At 39.1% G+C, this 18,770-nt stretch overlaps 1 protein-coding gene across 2 annotated transcripts in view; it reads right to left on the bottom strand.

The window, feature by feature from the left end:
• Positions 1-12,932: 12,932 nt before the first annotated feature.
• LOC131693342 (protein N-terminal asparagine amidohydrolase) overlaps positions 12,933-18,770 on the bottom strand; it is a 165,997-nt gene continuing 160,159 nt past the window's right edge. For both annotated transcript variants that reach the window (XM_058981081.1, XM_058981082.1), the window contains exons 6-8: positions 13,789-13,997; positions 13,559-13,720; positions 12,933-13,436 (exon numbers count right to left, since the gene is read on the bottom strand). In XM_058981081.1, coding sequence (XP_058837064.1) covers positions 13,311-13,436; positions 13,559-13,720; positions 13,789-13,997 — 497 coding nt within the window. In that variant the 3' untranslated portion in view covers positions 12,933-13,310. The remainder of the gene's footprint in view (positions 13,437-13,558; positions 13,721-13,788; positions 13,998-18,770) is intronic.

An 18,770-nucleotide genomic window follows, 5' to 3' on the forward strand; every position in this document is an offset into this window, starting at 1 on the left:
GTTTGACCGAAGTGTCTGCCACGATGCGTCTACGAATCTCTCTGCTGGTATCGTTGTCGGTGGTCACCAGTGAGCCCAAGTACACGAACACTTCAACCACCTCGATTTCGTCGCCACCGATGCAAACTCGAAGCGGGCGGTTCTCATTCTCTTCTCGTGAACCTCTTCCTATCATGTACTTTGTCTTCGACGTGTTGATGGCAAGTCCGACGCGCTTGGCTTCTCTTTTCAGTCTGATGTAGGCTTCCTCCATCTTTTCAAAGTTTCGTGCAATAATATCAACGTCATCGGCGAAACCAAGTAGCTGTACGGACTTTGTGAAAATCGTACCACTCGTGTCGATCCCTGCTCTTCTTATTACACCTTCCAGCGCGATGTTGAATAACAGACCATCACCTTGCCGTAACCCTCAGCGTGATTCGAAGGGACTCGAGAGCGTCCCTGAGACACGTACTACGCACATCACCCGATCCATCGTCGCCTTCACTAATCGCGTCAGTTTGTCTGGGAATCCGTACTCGTGCATAATCTGCCATAGCTGATCTCGATCGATAGTGTCGTATGCGGCTTTGAAGTCGATGAACAAATGATGTGTGGGCACATTGCACAGTGGTCCAGATCGCTAATTTAGGAGGAATTTTTACTTTCTGACAAACCTGTATAATTTAGCCGTATCATGTCTTAGGATGAATTTGTGTACTTTAGAAGATGCTTCTTTTTATTGGAATAGTTATTAGGGTGGTTCTAATTTATCTAAAATACGAAAATAAACTTTTTACTGATGAAAGATAGAGCTCCACAGTCTTCCACAAAGTTGTAAAGTAACTTATTTTGAATAAATTTGTTGAACATATTAAAGCTCTATCTCTTTTAGTTTTTGTTATACAAGAAATTTAAAAAAAAAGATTAGGGTGTTCCTGAAAAAAACGTTTTTTTAGTATAACTTTCGTATCTTTTACTTTTTGTTAACACAACCTTTGAACAGCTTATTGAAAACTTCAAGCCGAGTATTTTTCTCCAAGACACCGAAGGTCTAACTTTTTTCTTTAAAAAGTTATGGACACTTTTCGTTAAAAAAATAGCCTATTTCAAGGCTCAATATCGCTGATGCGGGCACCTAAAATTGAATTCTGTTTCCACCACATGAAAGACCATACTTATTAGTATATTTGAGCAAAAATTGACGAATACGATATTTTTTTAAAATTTGCAATTTAGATTTAAAGTTTGTAGTTTTGCAGGTTCAACGCATTAAAGCATTTACACACATATCGTTGTATTATGAAAAAAGCCACTTTCAAATATCATTCTCTCATCGCAGCAAGCTTTGCATAAGTGAAACGACTGTCAAAAAAGGTTTCTGATTTTATTCGTTTTAAATAAAACTAGTAAATATGGATATTAGTCGAAGAGAGTTGGCGAATTTGCTTATTGCTGGTAAAAAGACAGATGAACTGCTTAAGCTCATTACAAGTAGTAATCCAAATGTAAAATTGAGACTTGTTAATGTTCGAAAGAAATTTTATATTTTGTTAAAACAACCTTTGAACAGCTTTTAGAAAACTTCAATCCACGTTTTTTCATAACTCTGAAAGTCTAACTTTATACTTTCAAAAGTTATGGAAACTTTTCGCTCATAAATAGCCCTTTTTCAAATGTCATTATCTCTGATTGGGGCAAATAAAAGTAAGTTCGGATTGAACCATAGAAAAGAACATACTTTTAAGTATATTTGAGCAAAAATTGGAAAATATTATTTTTTTAAGCATGTAATTTTAAATTTACTAACCAAAGTTTTAAATTTTATCGCATAGCGACATAAAAGAAATTGCCTAAAGCCTTTGTATTTCCTTTTCTGTTTTGCTTACATATCAACAATACAGAATGTGTTCATTAAAAATAATTTGGCTATGACAATAATTTATGATTTATATAAGGAGAATTTATTCAATGCCAATTAATTCAAAAGTAGATGCATTGCATTTTCAGGTATATCCAGCGGTGCTCGTTGAATTCGACGTTTACATTTAAGAGAAATTATAGGATCTGATGAAACAAGAAGTCTCTTGAAAACGTCATCAAGATTGACGAGTCGATCGAATTTGCGTGCGTGGAATTCTCGGAATCTGCGAATACTTTTATTCCTGGTTTCTTGAACTTCTTCACTGCACATACCTACTGGCAGCATGTTATGTTGAATAATGCTTCCTCCATGGACCAGGAGTTTATGCACGGTTGGTGAGAGAGCGTACCAACCATACAGGCGTACATAAAGCAATCGTGTATCTTCGGCGTAACTCCGGTAAGCATCCGCGTTAATTCCCAATTTGCTGTTGATGATTGTTAATAGCACATACATACGTTCTAGCAACATTTCGTCCAACCCGGTTTCTTCTGCAACGACATCTCGGTTTCTGAAAAATTTTCGAGCTGTGTTACCATCGTTAGAATTTCCGCCACCTGGCAAGGGTTCGCTAATACGAAGACCTAAACGGTCACGTAACGCTTGTCGAATTTTTATTTGTCGTTCCTTAAGCTCGCTGGTATTTTTGCCTACGCGCCAACGCGGTTTTGCTAGAGCTAAACGGTAAGCAATATTCAATAGTAACTCCATTGCTCGTATTAATGCATGTAAAGGTGAAAAAACATATAAACTATCCGGTGGATCGCTGGTTTCCAGTAAAGGGTCATTCAATCGCTTTCCGGAGCGTTTGCATATATAACACGCTTGAGACGGTGTGCCTGTTACGTCATTCACTACCTTCGTATCAACCATGGAAAATATGAAGCTTGAACTAATCGGAATCTTGCGCATATTAACATTTACTATAGTCGGGACTAATTCATCGATTTGCTTGTTCATCGCGGCAACTTCATCCTTTGTTAGTTCAGGATTTTCCTTCTTGAAAATTAATTTTACTGGTCGGCACAGGGATACTGAGGATGGAAAATCATTATTCCAAAGAATGCAATCTCTTGACTCATCTTTCCGGCGACTAACTACACGTAAAGGTACTATAGATAGAGCAAATATATGCGAATCGTTATACTCGAATAGTTCTCCATTTTCATCTTCGTCAACGCACATTTGCTTGTATCTATGTTCAAGTGGAAAAGAGACTGTCAGTCAAAGTTTAGAAGAAAAATAATGTTGCCTACCGGGAATGGTTGCTGCTTCCATCGCAGCCCCACTTAAAGATAACAAACGTATTATCCTCAGGATGCAGTGGTAGAACTCCAATATTCAGAAACGAGATGAGTCGTTCCACGGTATGGTTAACAAGAGCTTGAAGGGGAACATACGCACAAGAAGGCTGAACAGAAATTCCTGAAAAAAATTGTTGATTCAGGGACGAATCTTTGAGAATAGTACATACCGATCGGATAGCATAGTTTCTTTTCTTCTACTATTTTATTATACGCGGGATAAATGTCCAAACCCTTCTGCATAACTGAGCTGCGTATGTTTTGGTACTGCGCCTTAGAAAAATCATTTTCACAAATAAATCTAAGTGCCTCCTCCGCAGTAAACGCTTCTGCAATCGGGACAGCCATAGATCCTAAATTCTCTACGGTAGATCTGACGGGACTTTTCGACAATCGTTCGATTTGTCTGCCAACTAAACGGAAACCAGTAGAATTAGCGTTGACGGCTGACGCTAAACCAAGTTCTTCCGTGGAATACTTATCGCGCAACTTTCCTAATCTTTTTATTTTGGCTCTGCGACATATTTCGGAAAATGGTTTCCTCTTTCGGCCTTTACCTTTACCTTCGACTTCGAATCTTAGCTTTCCTTCAAGCCACACAAAATTTTCCAGCTCAAACCGAATTTGCGTGCGCTTACTCCGAATCCACAACCTTCTAAATTCCAACATGAAGATTTTTATTTTCTTCCGAGCACTAACAAGTCTCAATTTTACATTTGGATTACTACTTGTAATGAACTTAAGCAGTTCATCTGTCTTTTTACCAGCAATAAGCAAATTCGCCAACTCTCTTCGACTAATATCCATATTTACTAGTTTTATTTAAAACGAATAAAATCAGAAACCTTTTTTGACAGTCGTTTCACTTATGCAAAGCTTGCTGCGATGAGAGAATGATATTTGAAAGTGGCTTTTTTCATAATACAACGATATGTGTGTAAATTTTTTTTTTTTTTTTTATTTCGATTATAGAGGTTTTAACCTTAAGGTCATTCGCCTCTTCGGGTTAGAAAAATCTCTTATGAAAAATTTCTAACCCTATGTGCGGGGTCGGGACTCGAACCCAGGTGCGCTGCGTACAAGGCAATCGATTTACCAATACGCTACGCCCACCCCCTCCCCTATGTGTGTAAATGCTTTAATGCGTTGAAACTGCAAAACTACAAACTTTAAATCTAAATTGCAAATTTTAAAAAAATATCGTATTCGCCAATTTTTGCTCAAATATACTAATAAGTATGGTCTTTCATGTGGTGGAAACAGAATTCAATTTTAGGTGCCCGCATCAGCGATATTGAGCCTTGAAATAGGCTATTTTTTAACGAAAAGTGTCCATAACTTTTTAAAGAAAAAAGTTAGACCTTCGGTGTCTTGGAGAAAAATACTCGGCTTGAAGTTTTCAATAAGCTGTTCAAAGGTTGTGTTAACAAAAAGTAAAAGATACGAAAGTTATACTAAAAAAACGTTTTTTCAGGAACACCCTAATCTTTTTTTTTTAATTTCTTGTATAACAAAAACTAAAAGAGATAGAGCTTTAATATATTCAACAAATTTATTCAAAATAAGTTACTTTACAACTTTGTGGAAGACTGTGGAGCTCTATCTTTCATCAGTAAAAAGTTTATTTTCGTATTTTAGATAAATTAGAACCACCCTAATAACTATTCCAATAAAAAGAAGCATCTTCTAAAGTACACAAATTCATCCTAAGACATGATACGGCTAAATTATACAGGTTTGTCAGAAAGTAAAAATTCCTCCTAAATTAGCGATCTGGACCACTGTGCATTGTACTCGCGGCATTTCTGCAGTACTTGACGAAGAGCGAACACCTGGTCCGTGGTAGATCGTTCGCTCATGAAACCCGCCTGGTACTGCCCCACGAACTCTCTTGCAATTGGTGATAGTCGACGGCATAGTATTTGGGAGAGTACCTTGTAGGCGGCGTTCAGCAGGGTGATTGCTCGGTAATTACAGCAATACAGCTTATCGCCCTTTTTGTAGATAGGACACACGACACCTTCCATCCACTCCTCCGGTAAAATCTCCTCCTCCCAAATCTTGGTAATCACCCAGTGCAGCGCTTTAGCCAGTGGCTCGCCACCGTGTTTTAGTAGCTCGCTTGGTATTTGGTCAACCCCAGCGGCTTTATTATTTTTGAGCCGGCTGATCTCCTCCTGGGTTTCTTGGAGATCCGGAGCCGGTAGTGTAATGTCTTCCGCCCGTGCTCCCAGGTGCGTTACCGTGCCATCCTCGTCGTCTGCTGCATCGCCGTTCAGGTGTTCTTCGTAGTGCTGCCGCCACCTCTGGATCACCTCACACTGGTCCGTGAGAAGATTCCCGTTTGTATCTCTGCACATGTCGGCCTGTGGTACGTGGCCCCTGCGCGAGCGGTTCAACTTCTCGTAGAATTTCCGTGTGTCTTTAGCGCGGTACAGCTGCTCCATCGCTTCGCGATCGCGGTCTTCCTGCTGGCGCTTTTTGGTCCGGAAAACCGAGTTCTGCCTGTTCCGTGCCTGTTTATATCGCGCCTCGTTCGCCCTCGTGCGGTGTTGCAGCATTTTCACCCATGCTGCATTCTTCTCTTCGACTAACTGCTCGCATTCGCCGTCGTACCAGTCGATTCTTCGGTCCGGGCCCACCGTACCTAGTGCAGTGGCTGCGGTGCTACCTATGGCGGATCGGATATCTCTCCAGCCATCTTCAAGGGCAACTGCGCCTAGTTGCTCTTCCGTTGGTAGTGCCACTTCCAACTGCTGCGCGTATTCTTGAGCCACTCTGCCATCTTGTAGCCGCTCGATGTTTAGCCGCGGCGTTCGGCTTCGACGAGAGCTATGCACTGTCGAAAGTTTTGAGCGTAAGCATACTGCAACCAGGTGGTGGTCCGAATCTATATTCGCACTGCGATAAGTGAGGACGTTTGTGATGTCCGAGAAGAATCTACCGTCGATTAGAACGTGGTCGATTTGATTTTTTGTTACTTGGTCCGGTGATCTCCAGGTGACTTTGTGGATATCTTTGCGAGGGAAGAAGGTGCTTCGGATTACCATTCCACGGGAGGCTGCGAAGTTCACACATCGTTGGCCGTTGTCATTTGATACGGGATGCAGGCTGTTAGGACCGATCACCGGTCTGTACATTGCCTCCCTTCCTACCTGTGCGTTCATGTCGCCGATGACAATTTTCACGTCTCGCAGAGGGCAACCGTCGTATGTCTGCTCCAGCTGCATGTAGAACGCTTCTTTCTCGTCGTCGGATCTCCCTTCGTGTGGGCAGTGCACGTTGATGATGCTGTAGTTGAAGAAACGGCCTTTGATCCTCAACTTGCACATCCTTGCGTTGATCGGCTGCCACCCGATCACACGTTGGCGCATCTTGCCCAGCACTATGAAGCCGGTTCCCAGCTCGTTGGTTGTACCACAGCTCTGGTAGAAGGTAGCCGCTCGATGCCCGCTTTTCCACACCTTCTGTCCCGTCCAGCAAGGTTCCTGCAGTGCCACGATATCGAAGTTGCGGGGGTGTAGCTCGTCGTAGATTATCCTGTCACATCCTGCGAAGCCGAGCGATCTGCAGTTCCATGTTCCGAGTTTCCAATCGTGATCCTTTATTCGTCGCCTGGGTCGTTGCCGATTGTTCTGGGTCGTATTCTCTTCTGTATTGTTCGTTATGTGGGTTTTTTAAGGGGTGGCTTATAGGGCCTACGCCAACCACCTGTCTTGCCGGTGGGCCGTCGTGCCAGGACTGCTTAAGGTCCCACCTGGACACCAGGACAGGTTTACACCTTCCGAAGGAGGGTAACCCCCCCTTCCCTGCCAGCATACGACCAAAGTTCCCACCGGGGTTGGTTACCCGATCTTCACTAAGGTTACTCTATCCCAGTCGACGCCACGAGGAGGCCAGGGCTAGGAGTTACTGGGCAGGAGGCTAAGGACCGCAAGTGGGGTCTATTTTATGCCTTCAGGTACAAGAGGCTTACGCACTGCCCAGCCATTGACGACCAAAAAGTACCTAATGTTTAATAATTTTTCTGAAGAAATAAAATGACTTAGACATGTGCGCTATTCTGCAAAATGTTTATCAAGGTTTCATCAACAAAGCCAAAATTATCGAGTGACAGGTGTCAATAAATTGCGCCAACAAATGATGTTTTGAAAACCGACTTCATCTGCGGGCTCGATAAAGGTCGCAATTCGTCGGCTACATACAGAAAACCAAAACGATCTTGAAGATTACATTCCATAGAGGCGCCCCAACCTAAAAGCATAAAAAAAATTCTTATAGAAACAAAATGGCGGTCACTTGAAAATAAACTATCGTTTTATCGCATGATTTTTCCACTTTGGCCGGCTGTAAAAAATCGTTAATGATCAAAATATTGTGATTTTGTAGGTTACAGCGCCGGAGAATGTTGTCTTCTTTTGGGCGGACAAAACGCGAAGTTGATTGGTTGAATGGTTCAAAAACTAGAATGCCAGCCGATTCGAAAACTCTTAGTTCGGAAAACTGCCATTTTGGACGCCATTTTTGACACATTACACCCGAAAATTTCGATTTTATAGATTAAACCTTAATAAACAATTTGCAAATGTTTGAGAAATTTTTAAACGATTCTTATACTGAAGGATCTCGTCCGATTTTGCGTTTAAATTTTTTTTTCGATTTTTACATTCTAATCTATTTAAACCGAATTTTTGGCAGCATCCTTGCGACTTTTATTTTCGGTCGCTCAACTTAATGCCTTTTAGGTATCCGTGACATGTTTATAGGTTACGTGGGTATGAATCGATTGGGCTCACCTTTTTATGAACGAGAATGAATAAAGAAACGGTTTCATTGGTGAAAAAAGATTCGTGGCCTCGCCTGGAATTTTCCGTGATATCCAGCATATTCAGCTACAATGCGCTACAAACTTCAATATACTTACGACTTTTATTTGTGCGCTGAACAACAGACGAACAGACCTAATTCATATAATTGAATCGTCGGTTTTCCATCATCTATATCACGATACTAATATGAGCAGCGCTGTTTTTGTTCAAATTAATGGGTTTAACTAATTACGCACACTCATTTTGATCTAAATAGAGTTCTTTTATAGTTCCTTTGTATAACACAACTGTAAGATCTGCTATACATAATGTACTAAGATTTGTTACCATTAAGCGACCACAGAACTATGTATGTTTTCTCTTAAGCGATCAGAATTTTTTTTTGTTACATATGTCTGTTTGTCTATGGTTGAAATCTTCACTTTGAATCCGGAAAAGATAGGTGCGAGTCTTACCATTAAGCTTCTCATGTCGAGCAGATCCTTTACCGATCCAACTGTTGTGATGAAACAAAAGAAATGCTTGATTCATTGATTAAATCAACCGGTTTCATGCAGGTATGCATTTAGTTTACTTGTTTTTTGGAGCAAAGAGCAATAAGGCTTTAGTTGATTGAATTCGCCAATGTCAAGGTGGTTTATATACCCCTTGGACCGATCGTGAGTTGGTATATGTTGCGTGTGTTTGGTGTACCTTAAAGGGACAATACTTCTATTTCGCAATCGACCATTACGAGACGTGTTACGTGAACGCTTAGTATAAATTGTATAATTAAAAATTTGCTAAGTGAACAAAGGATTTTTATATTTTAGTGGAAACAACAGTTATTGTTAACCCGGTTATTTTTTTATTGATACTTCGTTCGCTCATTCGAAATCAGACTGTGGAAGGTAAGATAGTATATAGCCAGTTAGTTTTAGACGATAAGTCTTATACATTTTGCTGTGATTGGTAATTTGTTATAGATACTTAACTTGCGGCTTCGTGCTAGACTGACTTTAACGTTTGGAGCCAGACGAGTGAGCAATATGATAAATCTTCGTGGTAGTGGCGGACAAATAGAGGGAGGATATTTGAGGGTTGTAAGACGTTGCAAAGACGATATATTAAATATAAAGACACTTGGAGAGAAAAACCGATTTAATCCACCTAGCAGTGGGATGAGACATTTCTTACACATATCACTGCTGGATCATTCATTAGTTTGGAGAACTTATGCGAAGTAGGCATTCAACTAGAGGTGGGATGAAAACAGTTTCTAGTCCTGTACGAATAAAATCTCGAATAAACTGAATAAATTATAGAAAATCAATAAAACGAACGATATATAAAACAAAATAATAAACATATAAAACAAAATCTCATTTGTGTTAAGGTATGATTAACGCACATTAACTTTGATTAGTTCTTACATGCATGCATGGTGCAATTGTCCAAGAAGAAAATATATATCTTCTTGAAGAACAGTTTATGAAAGAAAGAATGATGAATTTGTTGCTTCTATATTGATTATCTCCAATAATATTTAGTCCAATGATTATATTCAAAGATAAAACTACGGAAACTGTCAGATACGAAGCAGAGTTTTTCCGCGTACTGTGAAAAGATACCGAAACAATAAAGGTTTCGGTACATACGTAACATCCGTACGCTAATGCTGATGCTGTCCATTACACTGCAAGTTTTCATAACATCCTGGCTGTCCATTATTACTCTTTATTGTTCAATATTTGGATATAATAGTATTGATAATACGTCTATAACAAACTTGAAATGGGTTTGAATCAAAACTGTTCACTCAAATGAAGAAAGCATTCAGATCATCCATGGAAAAAATAAAAAAAACAAATTCTACACTTGTATGTTACTAAGTTTTAATTTTCGCAAGGTTTTACTGTACCGATTTTGTTGGCTATTTTCGGCGAATTTGAGACTAAGAGAAACGAAAGCAATGAAATTGAAAGACGGATAGGTATTCTGCGAATCAGTTATAAACTTAGAACGGAAAACTAGGACTAGGCAGGCTCATATGGACATGATCGAAAGAAAATGTGAAGAATTCTTTGCCTTCTGCTAAGTAGGAGTTGGGCGTTGCACCCAAGTCTACCGCATGGTCTATAACTCATCATCATGTTTTACCGCCGACGCCGGCAAAAAATTCTTCACAAATTCTCGCCTAGAACGACCGATCATTCTTCTTTTCCGTTTCTGCTAGCATCAATTCTACTTTTGTAAGAAATAAATAAATCGCTTGGTGTTTTTCATTTTGCTGTCTCGCAAAGGTATGCAATTGTATACATCAAAGCTTCTAACCCGCAAAACGAGCATAAGGTTGAAATCTCTACAATAAAGAAAATCTTGCGAATATTTTTATATTTTTGTGAATTATGCCTATCGTCCATTATGCCTATCGTACTTATGCCTAACTAATAGAATAAATTGACTCAAACTAACAAATTGAATGAAATAAATAAAAGAATAACTGAACATGAAATGAATAAAATTAAAGATAAATCAAAATTAATTAAATGAATCAAATGATTCAAATAAATCAAATGAATCAATTTGATTAAGCCCTATGCAAACCAATGAATGATTTAATGAATCCAGTGAATATAATGAATAAAATGAATGAAAAGGATCAAATGAACAAAATGAATAAAATAAAAAATAAATGAATAAATAAAATAAACGAATCAAATAAACAAGCTGATCTGAACTGATAAAATGAATAAAAAGAAGAAAATGAGCAGAATAAAATGTATTGATTAAAATGAAAAATTAAAGATGTCAAAAGGTTATAAATTAATAGAAAAGAAAAATAAATTGTGTCGAATAAATTGTTTGGATGAAATGAATTAAACTGATAAAAAATAGTCAGATTATTAAAATGAAGAAACTGAACAAAATGTATGAACTGAAAAATGAATTGAATGCATAGAATGAAAACGGCGAATAAAATAAATTAAATGAATTATATGAGTAAAATATACGAAAAGAATAAACTGATCAGAATGAATCCAAAGAATGAAACGAATAAATCAGATAAAATGAACACAGATGAACAAAATGAATGAAAAGATGCTGAATGAAATAATTAATTAAAATGCAATGATCATATATTTAAAGTTAAAAAGTATGTATAATGAAAATGAATAAACCGTATTGTACGACAGTGAATTTGGCTGCATGGTTTACCAAGTTATTTTGTCTTCTTGTTTTGGCAACTAGGAGTTTTGTGTAAACAGCGAGTGACTTGTTGTTTTAATGAATGCTTGACGGATTTTTTTTTGAGAAATATTTCGCAACATACTCAATCATGCAACTCGAAAACGTATTTATTCACGTAACTGTAAATGTTTTTCGTTGCACTAGAGAAGATATATCGAAAATACAGTTGATGAGTAATATCAAGATTGTCGCACAGTTGGCACTTTGCTGAAGCCATTTAAAATTAATATTTATGACGAATGTCGATAATCGGAGAAAACTAGTTGATAAGTTTATAATGTCCAGACTTTGCATCTATCAGTTATATAAAATGAGGGACTAGACAATCGATCAATGGTTTTTTAATGTTTAAAATGTGTTTAAATTTACTTGTACTTTATTTGTGTCATAAAAGTTATTTGGTATGCATGTACATAAAGTTTACACTTTTCGTGTGGAAACATAATTACATGCATTTCTTTTTATTTCAATCTCAATACGCCCCACAAGTTACTTCCTAAATCCGCCATATTTGTTTACATTGCTCGTTTGGAACCGTTGTTTTGGGCTCGATTGGAACTTTTGGCTTCAGTCTTCGCGCATCTCTATACAATCATCTTTGAGATGTTGCGTCTTTCATTCATAAATTGATTATTTCCAGTTTTTCCCTCTTGAGAGTAAACCTTGCATTTGGCCTTTGGTTTCCAAGCCAAAAAAAAAAATATGGATTCAAATTCTCGTCAACAAATCAGAGCTTCTCGAGACATCACTCGGGGCCAACCAGTTTCTTTTGGCGTCCACACAAGTGACTGTTTGGATTCATCGTATAAATAACGCCAAGTTGATGCTAGTTACTGATGAGGTGAATTCGAAGCACAAAAATTCAACATTATCTAACATTAGTGAGCCTCCAATAATTTTTTTCAAGATACAAGGGTTATTTAATGAAACTTTGCCATAAACTGGGAAATCGGAGTAAAATAACCACGAACACGATCCGTGCCGTCAGTTCAAATTCTTACATTTCATTCTTTGGACTTCTAGCCGAAAGAAAAGCTAGATTTGGAGAATCTCCATCAAATTCCGGAGATTCAAGGATGATTTAAATTAAAATCACATGAAATATGGGAAATTGGGTACGAGAATATTCCGATCCATATAAACTATTTGGTTCGATTGTCCAGAATTTCTGTCCATAAGAAAGCCCAACTTTAATGGACTACCTACAAAATATTCCAGATTCAAGGGTGGTTCGGTTGGTGCGGCTAGTTTAAGTCCTTCTATTCAATTTTCCAGATTTTTGCTATAAGAAAAGCTAACTTTAGAACCGCTACAGTAAACTTCGTGAGTTCAGCGTAAATTCTTCCATTCGATTCCCCAGACTTTTTCATATTAAACCGATCCATTTCGATAGACAGAGCTTAATTCCTATTCGAGTTACAGAGATAATTTCGTTTAACACCCTAAAACTAATATGTATTTAGAGGTAACGATCATAATTCGTACGGCAAATTCGTAAACCATTACATTGAATTCCTTAGACATGTTCACATAAGAAATGCATCTTCGTTAATTCAACTTAATTGGTTTGAGTTACAGAATTATTTGCGAGTTTCCATAAATTTTTGCCCACTATGCAACGGACGGACTTTCTTTCCTACGAGAAGCAACAAAAACTTGAATGAATCAATTTCTACGACGGTTTATTTTTTAACGAGCATAAAACTAAATTTTGAACAATAATTCGTACCAATCGGTTTGCTTTTATCCATTTGAAATCTTAATTTTCTACCACAGATTGCTAGCTTCGCCAGTGGGGTCGGTCAACAGATTCGCCCAGGAGATAGTGAAATGATCCAAAACAGATTAATGTCTACAGTCATATAACAGCATAACCTATAAATTAGTTTGAAGGAAACAAAGTGAATCTAAGGAGGCTACTAAAGAAACCAGGTGCAATTCCTGTGGTGGTTAAAACAGTAAAAAATAATCCTACGTCGGTTAAATAAATCATAGAGTGGAGCTTGTTACGAGGAAACGTTTTCCGCTGCTGTCGCTTGAGTTCTAGAAACGCACCGGTGCCCAGCAACCAGTCGCTTCATCCCGCCGGAAATAATGCGGATTGTTGTTTCGGAACACCGTTACCGCTGGAAATTGGTTATCTTGGATGTATCTAAGTGTGGCACGGACCTACGAGAGAAATTATACGATAAAAATCAGAGCGAACAGCACTATGCTGTGATTTATTTCGCGATGAACACTGGTATCGAAAAGCTTTGAATCGCGAAGCTTTAATTTTATGGCACACTCACTTGCATAGCGAAATGGGGTGGCTCCACGTCGGGACTGGTGGATAAATGTTGTAAAATGAATTCGTCACTCTGCGACAACCACAGATCTACGCCCCGTAGTGGATCGTAGTTGAACGGACCAATTCGGAGCATTCCGACGGTGGAATCGTAAATATCTAGCACCTGAAATAAAGAATAATACCGTATGATTATTAAAGCTCACATGGATGCATGTTAATTTGTTCGCTTACCTGATGGCCACCAGTGAAATGCCGCGCCATACGCAGATGAAGATCGGGACCCTTTTCCGGTAATGTTGCGGGAAATATTTCCCCGGTTTTCACATTAACACCCACTCCGTAGATGATGGGCCAGTTGATGTCTCCCCGTAGGATGGTGTTCAGCTCTCCGACGCAGGCCTGCGTTAGGTCGATCTCCAACGGGTGCTTGTGGAAGGATTCTGTATAGTGAAATAGGAATCAATAAATTAAATAAATTAATCAGTCATTGATCATTTCGTCGATTTTTTTTGGGTTGGGTAAAGCTTTGCACAAGTCTGCTTTTTTTCTTTATTTTTATTTACGTGACTTTAAAAAGTTTTTTTTCATTCGTCACGCAACAAAAGTCTGCGATATTTTTGAGGGGGTTCTTTTAGCTAAAGGGCTCTTTCTGTAATTGGTTGTAATGAACTTGAGTGAAAGACGAAGTTGTACGGAGTCAATGAAACTTTGCAGTAAAAATACTAATCTTGAATCTGTTTCAACCGTACTATATTTATTTTTAAACTTTTGTTTATCCCCTTATGGGCAGCTAGGGCCGAGCGCGATGGCTAACGAGTTGTATACATCATTGACCTGACGGACGAAGCTATGGTGCCTCGAACATAAGCAACGCAGATCCAGGGCCATCATTAAAATGACAAGTTCTGCGTTTGAGATATACTTTCCCCGGTTGCCAGACGAATACCTGTAATTATTGCGTGTGACTTTGTATGTATAGGTTTAATTGTGAGTCCTACTGTGGTGTGAGCGTGGAAGGTGTTAGTTTTAGCGTTCGCGTCCACTCACTTTAATAGCAGACGAGACGGGAAATGTCACCCACTAAAACACTACTTAAGGCTAATTGCAGCGGGCCGCGATTCTGAATGTGGTATTTATTGTACGGTGCGGGCATAGGGACTTCACGATCGCGTGCATCATCGCGAGGGCATCGAGCGTTTGTGTGTAGGGTAAAAATCTATGTTTTATCAGTAGGGTTCATTATTGAATTGAAATTTCGTACCTAAGTGATAGTGAAGGATGCTCATGAACTACTTAGGAAATTAAGATAGAATAACAAAATGAAATATAACTGTACAAACCTCTTCTGAAAGAGATGAAATGAAGATGTCAAGAATTTTATCAATCAACATTTAATAATTGATACAACACGAACTGTGTAGATAACATGAATAAAACTGCCTTAAACATTTCCTTTTTATCCGACAAATCCATATGATTTATTTATTTATTTATTTATTCATATATTCATTTGCTTATTTATTTATGAAAGTATTTCATCTGACAAAAATTAGTCTGAATTAATAGCAGGAGTCAAGTCATAAAATTGTGCGAACTTATGCGACGGCTCACCAAACTCGAACAGATCCTCGACCGTGGAGAAACTTCGCATACATGCTGTTATCGGCTCGTTGAACTCAAACGTCATACGATGGAATTTGGGTTGTATTAACCTGATGCGCATAGAGAACGTTGCGAGGCATGAAAATTAAGAAGTGACAGGATCTTCGGGAAGTGAATTTCAACGTTAAGTATATTTGCTACAAATACTAATTGCTGAAGCTTTCCGCGTTGTTCCAGTGTGTCAGACGATATCGAGCAGGAGCCGGTGGAAGGTCTACAGGATTCCGCCAAAGCGGACGAATCTTTTCTGCACCCATTCAATCCGTAAGTTCCATGTAAGCTGATGAAGACTCAAAATTAAAGAAGCATTTTCAAGAAGAAGTGGGCGAACCAGCGAACAATATAACGTCTGCATACAATGCGGATTCTTGAAATCTCGGCCGATTTTAGAAATGAAGTCGAGTTGTCGGGTTATTTTCAAAATTAAAGCGTTTAACTTGGCATTTTGCAATGTTTATAATCAGCCAGTTTCTACGACATCAGCTAACGAATGTAGGTATTCAGAAGCTCTTGAAGACGAATGCAGTCGTCGATAGATCGAAACTACGAGAAACAGGCATTGCATTTATCGCTCATATGAGTAAATGCGCCCGGATAGTTTGCTATTGCGACAATAAAAACTCACATTTTCACACGAAAAGTTATTGACACTCACACAACTTCTCCGGATAAATAAAACAGCCGGAGAATGAGTGAATGAGTTTATCACGGTGTCCTCTTTGCGTTCGCTGCTTTGCTGTCGTTATTCCAAAACACGAAAAACACGTCTATCATAGTTCTTTGCCGCCTTTCTTTGTAATTAAGTGTATTTTTTGAAGTTTTAATTGATTTCCACGAAATTAAAATTTTATCACCTTCTCCGGTGAGAAGGAAAAAGTCAAATAAATTTTATCCGGAAAATCATTCTCACGCTATTTGTGGAGACGGAGAATTTTGCGACTCATCTTATCTCGGAAAAGTTCGACATCGGATAAGCTTCTTTTCGCATGAGTGAGAGAGAATTACAATGCCTGACGAGGAACAATTTCAAATCATCGACGTAAATCAGTTTGCAGTCCATGCCAAGCACCAAAGTAGCATCGTTGAAGAATAATACAAACAGTAGGGGTCCCATGTTGCTGCCTTGAGGGACTCCAGATTTGTTCGTAAATTGACAGGAAATTTAAGAGCCAAGCAGTGAGAATCTGTCACTCAAGTAACCAACTATATCCTATTAATTTCGTGTTCGCCTTCTAGCACCGCATCATCCGTTGCAAAGACTTTCTTATAAGAGAAAGGCAAACATACGATTTACAGAGGCGTAAATTAACCATCCACTCCCACGGGTAACAAATTTAATCGACTAACACAATTAGGCACTTCTTACATCTTCGACCAAAGTCAACTACAAATTTGTCAAACTGCATAATCATCACCCAAGTACCCATAAGCCTACATATAAATGTCCATTAATCTATTCCCTTATCTGCGAGATATGCGATGGTGACCACTGCCTGATTCGTTCCAACCCATTAATTGCCATTAGCTGCCAAGATGCTACGGCATGGAGTGGGACTTCGAAACAAGTGAAATAACAACTAGTGTGAAGTGTGTGTGTGTGAATGGTTCCTTGAGCCGTCACGATGGTACACTTTGCTGCGGTACGATTTAATGGAATGAAAAATACTGTCTTCAATTGAATTTGGTCTCACTTACTAACGGCGTTAAAACAAACGGCGGTGCACGTATGGAAATTGACATTGCATGTATAACTACTTTTTTTAATACCATCCTGTCCCCGGCTAGGCTGAATCGTCGATAGCATGCCACCATAAGTGGCACTTAATTCAATCATCATCGTCGTCGTCGTTTTCCTCGGAATAGGATCCCCAGCACCCGTGCCATGCCGGACGGGTACAGACGGAGGCCGCTAGGGGTCAATTAGAAAATAATTAAATCAAAAAATTGACTTCAATCTACTGCGAACAAGCCACAAGCTCCTGGGTGTCGCATACGTACTGTGTGATTCGACGATACGGTCAAGTGAGAATGAGTGCGTTCATGAATGGGGGCCAACAGAGATGATGTAATTAGATTAAACAGTTGGTAAAAACTAGTGAGTCCGATAATAGTGGTAGGACGAATTTTTATCACAGATCGTTTGGTTCCAATGAGAACTGAGCAGTCGCCTAGTAAGTGACTAGATGTTTCCTCTACTTGATGGCATTTCTTGCCGACACAATTTTGAACCTTTTCTAACTTGATCAGATGTGCTCTGAGAGAGAAATGGCCTGTTGATAGGTCAGTGAAATTCATATTTTCATGATTCTGCCGACAGCTTTTGACGAGTTTGGACACAAAGTTACAGGAACTCAGTTCTCTTAACCCAGCCAGGTTATCTGATAAAATGACCAATGCTTTGCTCCTTTAATCGCTTCTAAGCAGTTACATTCGACGCATATGCCTCCGCTTGAAATATGCACTGATGGTGTGGAACCTAGCTTTTAGAAATTATAGTGACAACCGGAGTCCCCTGCCTCCACACCACCGGATTGCTCCCATTCATCCATTCAGGTATGACGACCTAGAATGGAAGATCGAAGATCTGCCTAATTGGCATGCTATATCTGTGAATGGTTCCAAAACAAGATCCAGCATCTTGGCGCCTCGAAGATTTTCCAGGTAACCGATAAGAGTCGGCTCTACACCTGAAATTGTTTCGTGCGTGTAATTACAGACATGGAAATTCGAAGCATTTCTTTCTTTTGTTTGAACCACCCGAATACAGATTTATTGTAAATGCTATCAAAAGGATTGCGACTTTTTCTGTGGTAATTTTTTTTTCGAGCGTTGTCCTGCTGGAGCTGTAGAGGGCACCCCCGTCAGAATCACTCACTACAATTGCAGACGAAACGGGAAATGTTACCCATTAAACATTGCTTAAGGAAAATTGCAGCAGGCCGTGATCCTAATTGAATACTTTACACTGACGTCACAAATGAACTCAAGTGTTCATTTTTGACAGTTCGCTTGTACTGTTTACATGGACTTAGAAAATTTCTTGCGAATTGCTTCGAGCGAATCTAGTAGTCCACAAAATTTTTCTATGTCCATGTAAACAGTACAAGTGAACTGTCAAGAAAAGTGAGGTTAACTGCGTCCGTAAAGAACCTAATAGTGATATTGAGTGCATGCTTCAGATGTGCGGGTGAAAGGACTTTACGATCGTGTGGGAATGAGTGTTTATTTGCGCGCTTGAGATCGCTAAACCATCGGGACGATTTTGTGTTTGCGAAATCTTGGGCGCAATTGTGCGTCGATGATTGCGATTACATGTTCGTATTTGTGTACCATCGCGAAGCGCTCGGGCGTTTGTAAGTTAACGTGTTCGATCGCTTGGGCGTTTGTATGTCGCGTGTGCTAGCGTGTATGTAACTTCGCGTGTATAAACTTGATTTTATAAACGTGTGTCCATTCGCATATTCCGTGTGTTCGTGGATGATCGCGGGGACGCGAAACTGATACTTAATTTGCGATACAGAAAGTGTCAGTATATTCATAGGGTTTTCGAT

Source organism: Topomyia yanbarensis, chromosome 3 (genome assembly GCF_030247195.1).
Source record: "Topomyia yanbarensis strain Yona2022 chromosome 3, ASM3024719v1, whole genome shotgun sequence".
In the NCBI taxonomy this organism is placed as follows: domain Eukaryota; kingdom Metazoa; phylum Arthropoda; class Insecta; order Diptera; family Culicidae; genus Topomyia; species Topomyia yanbarensis.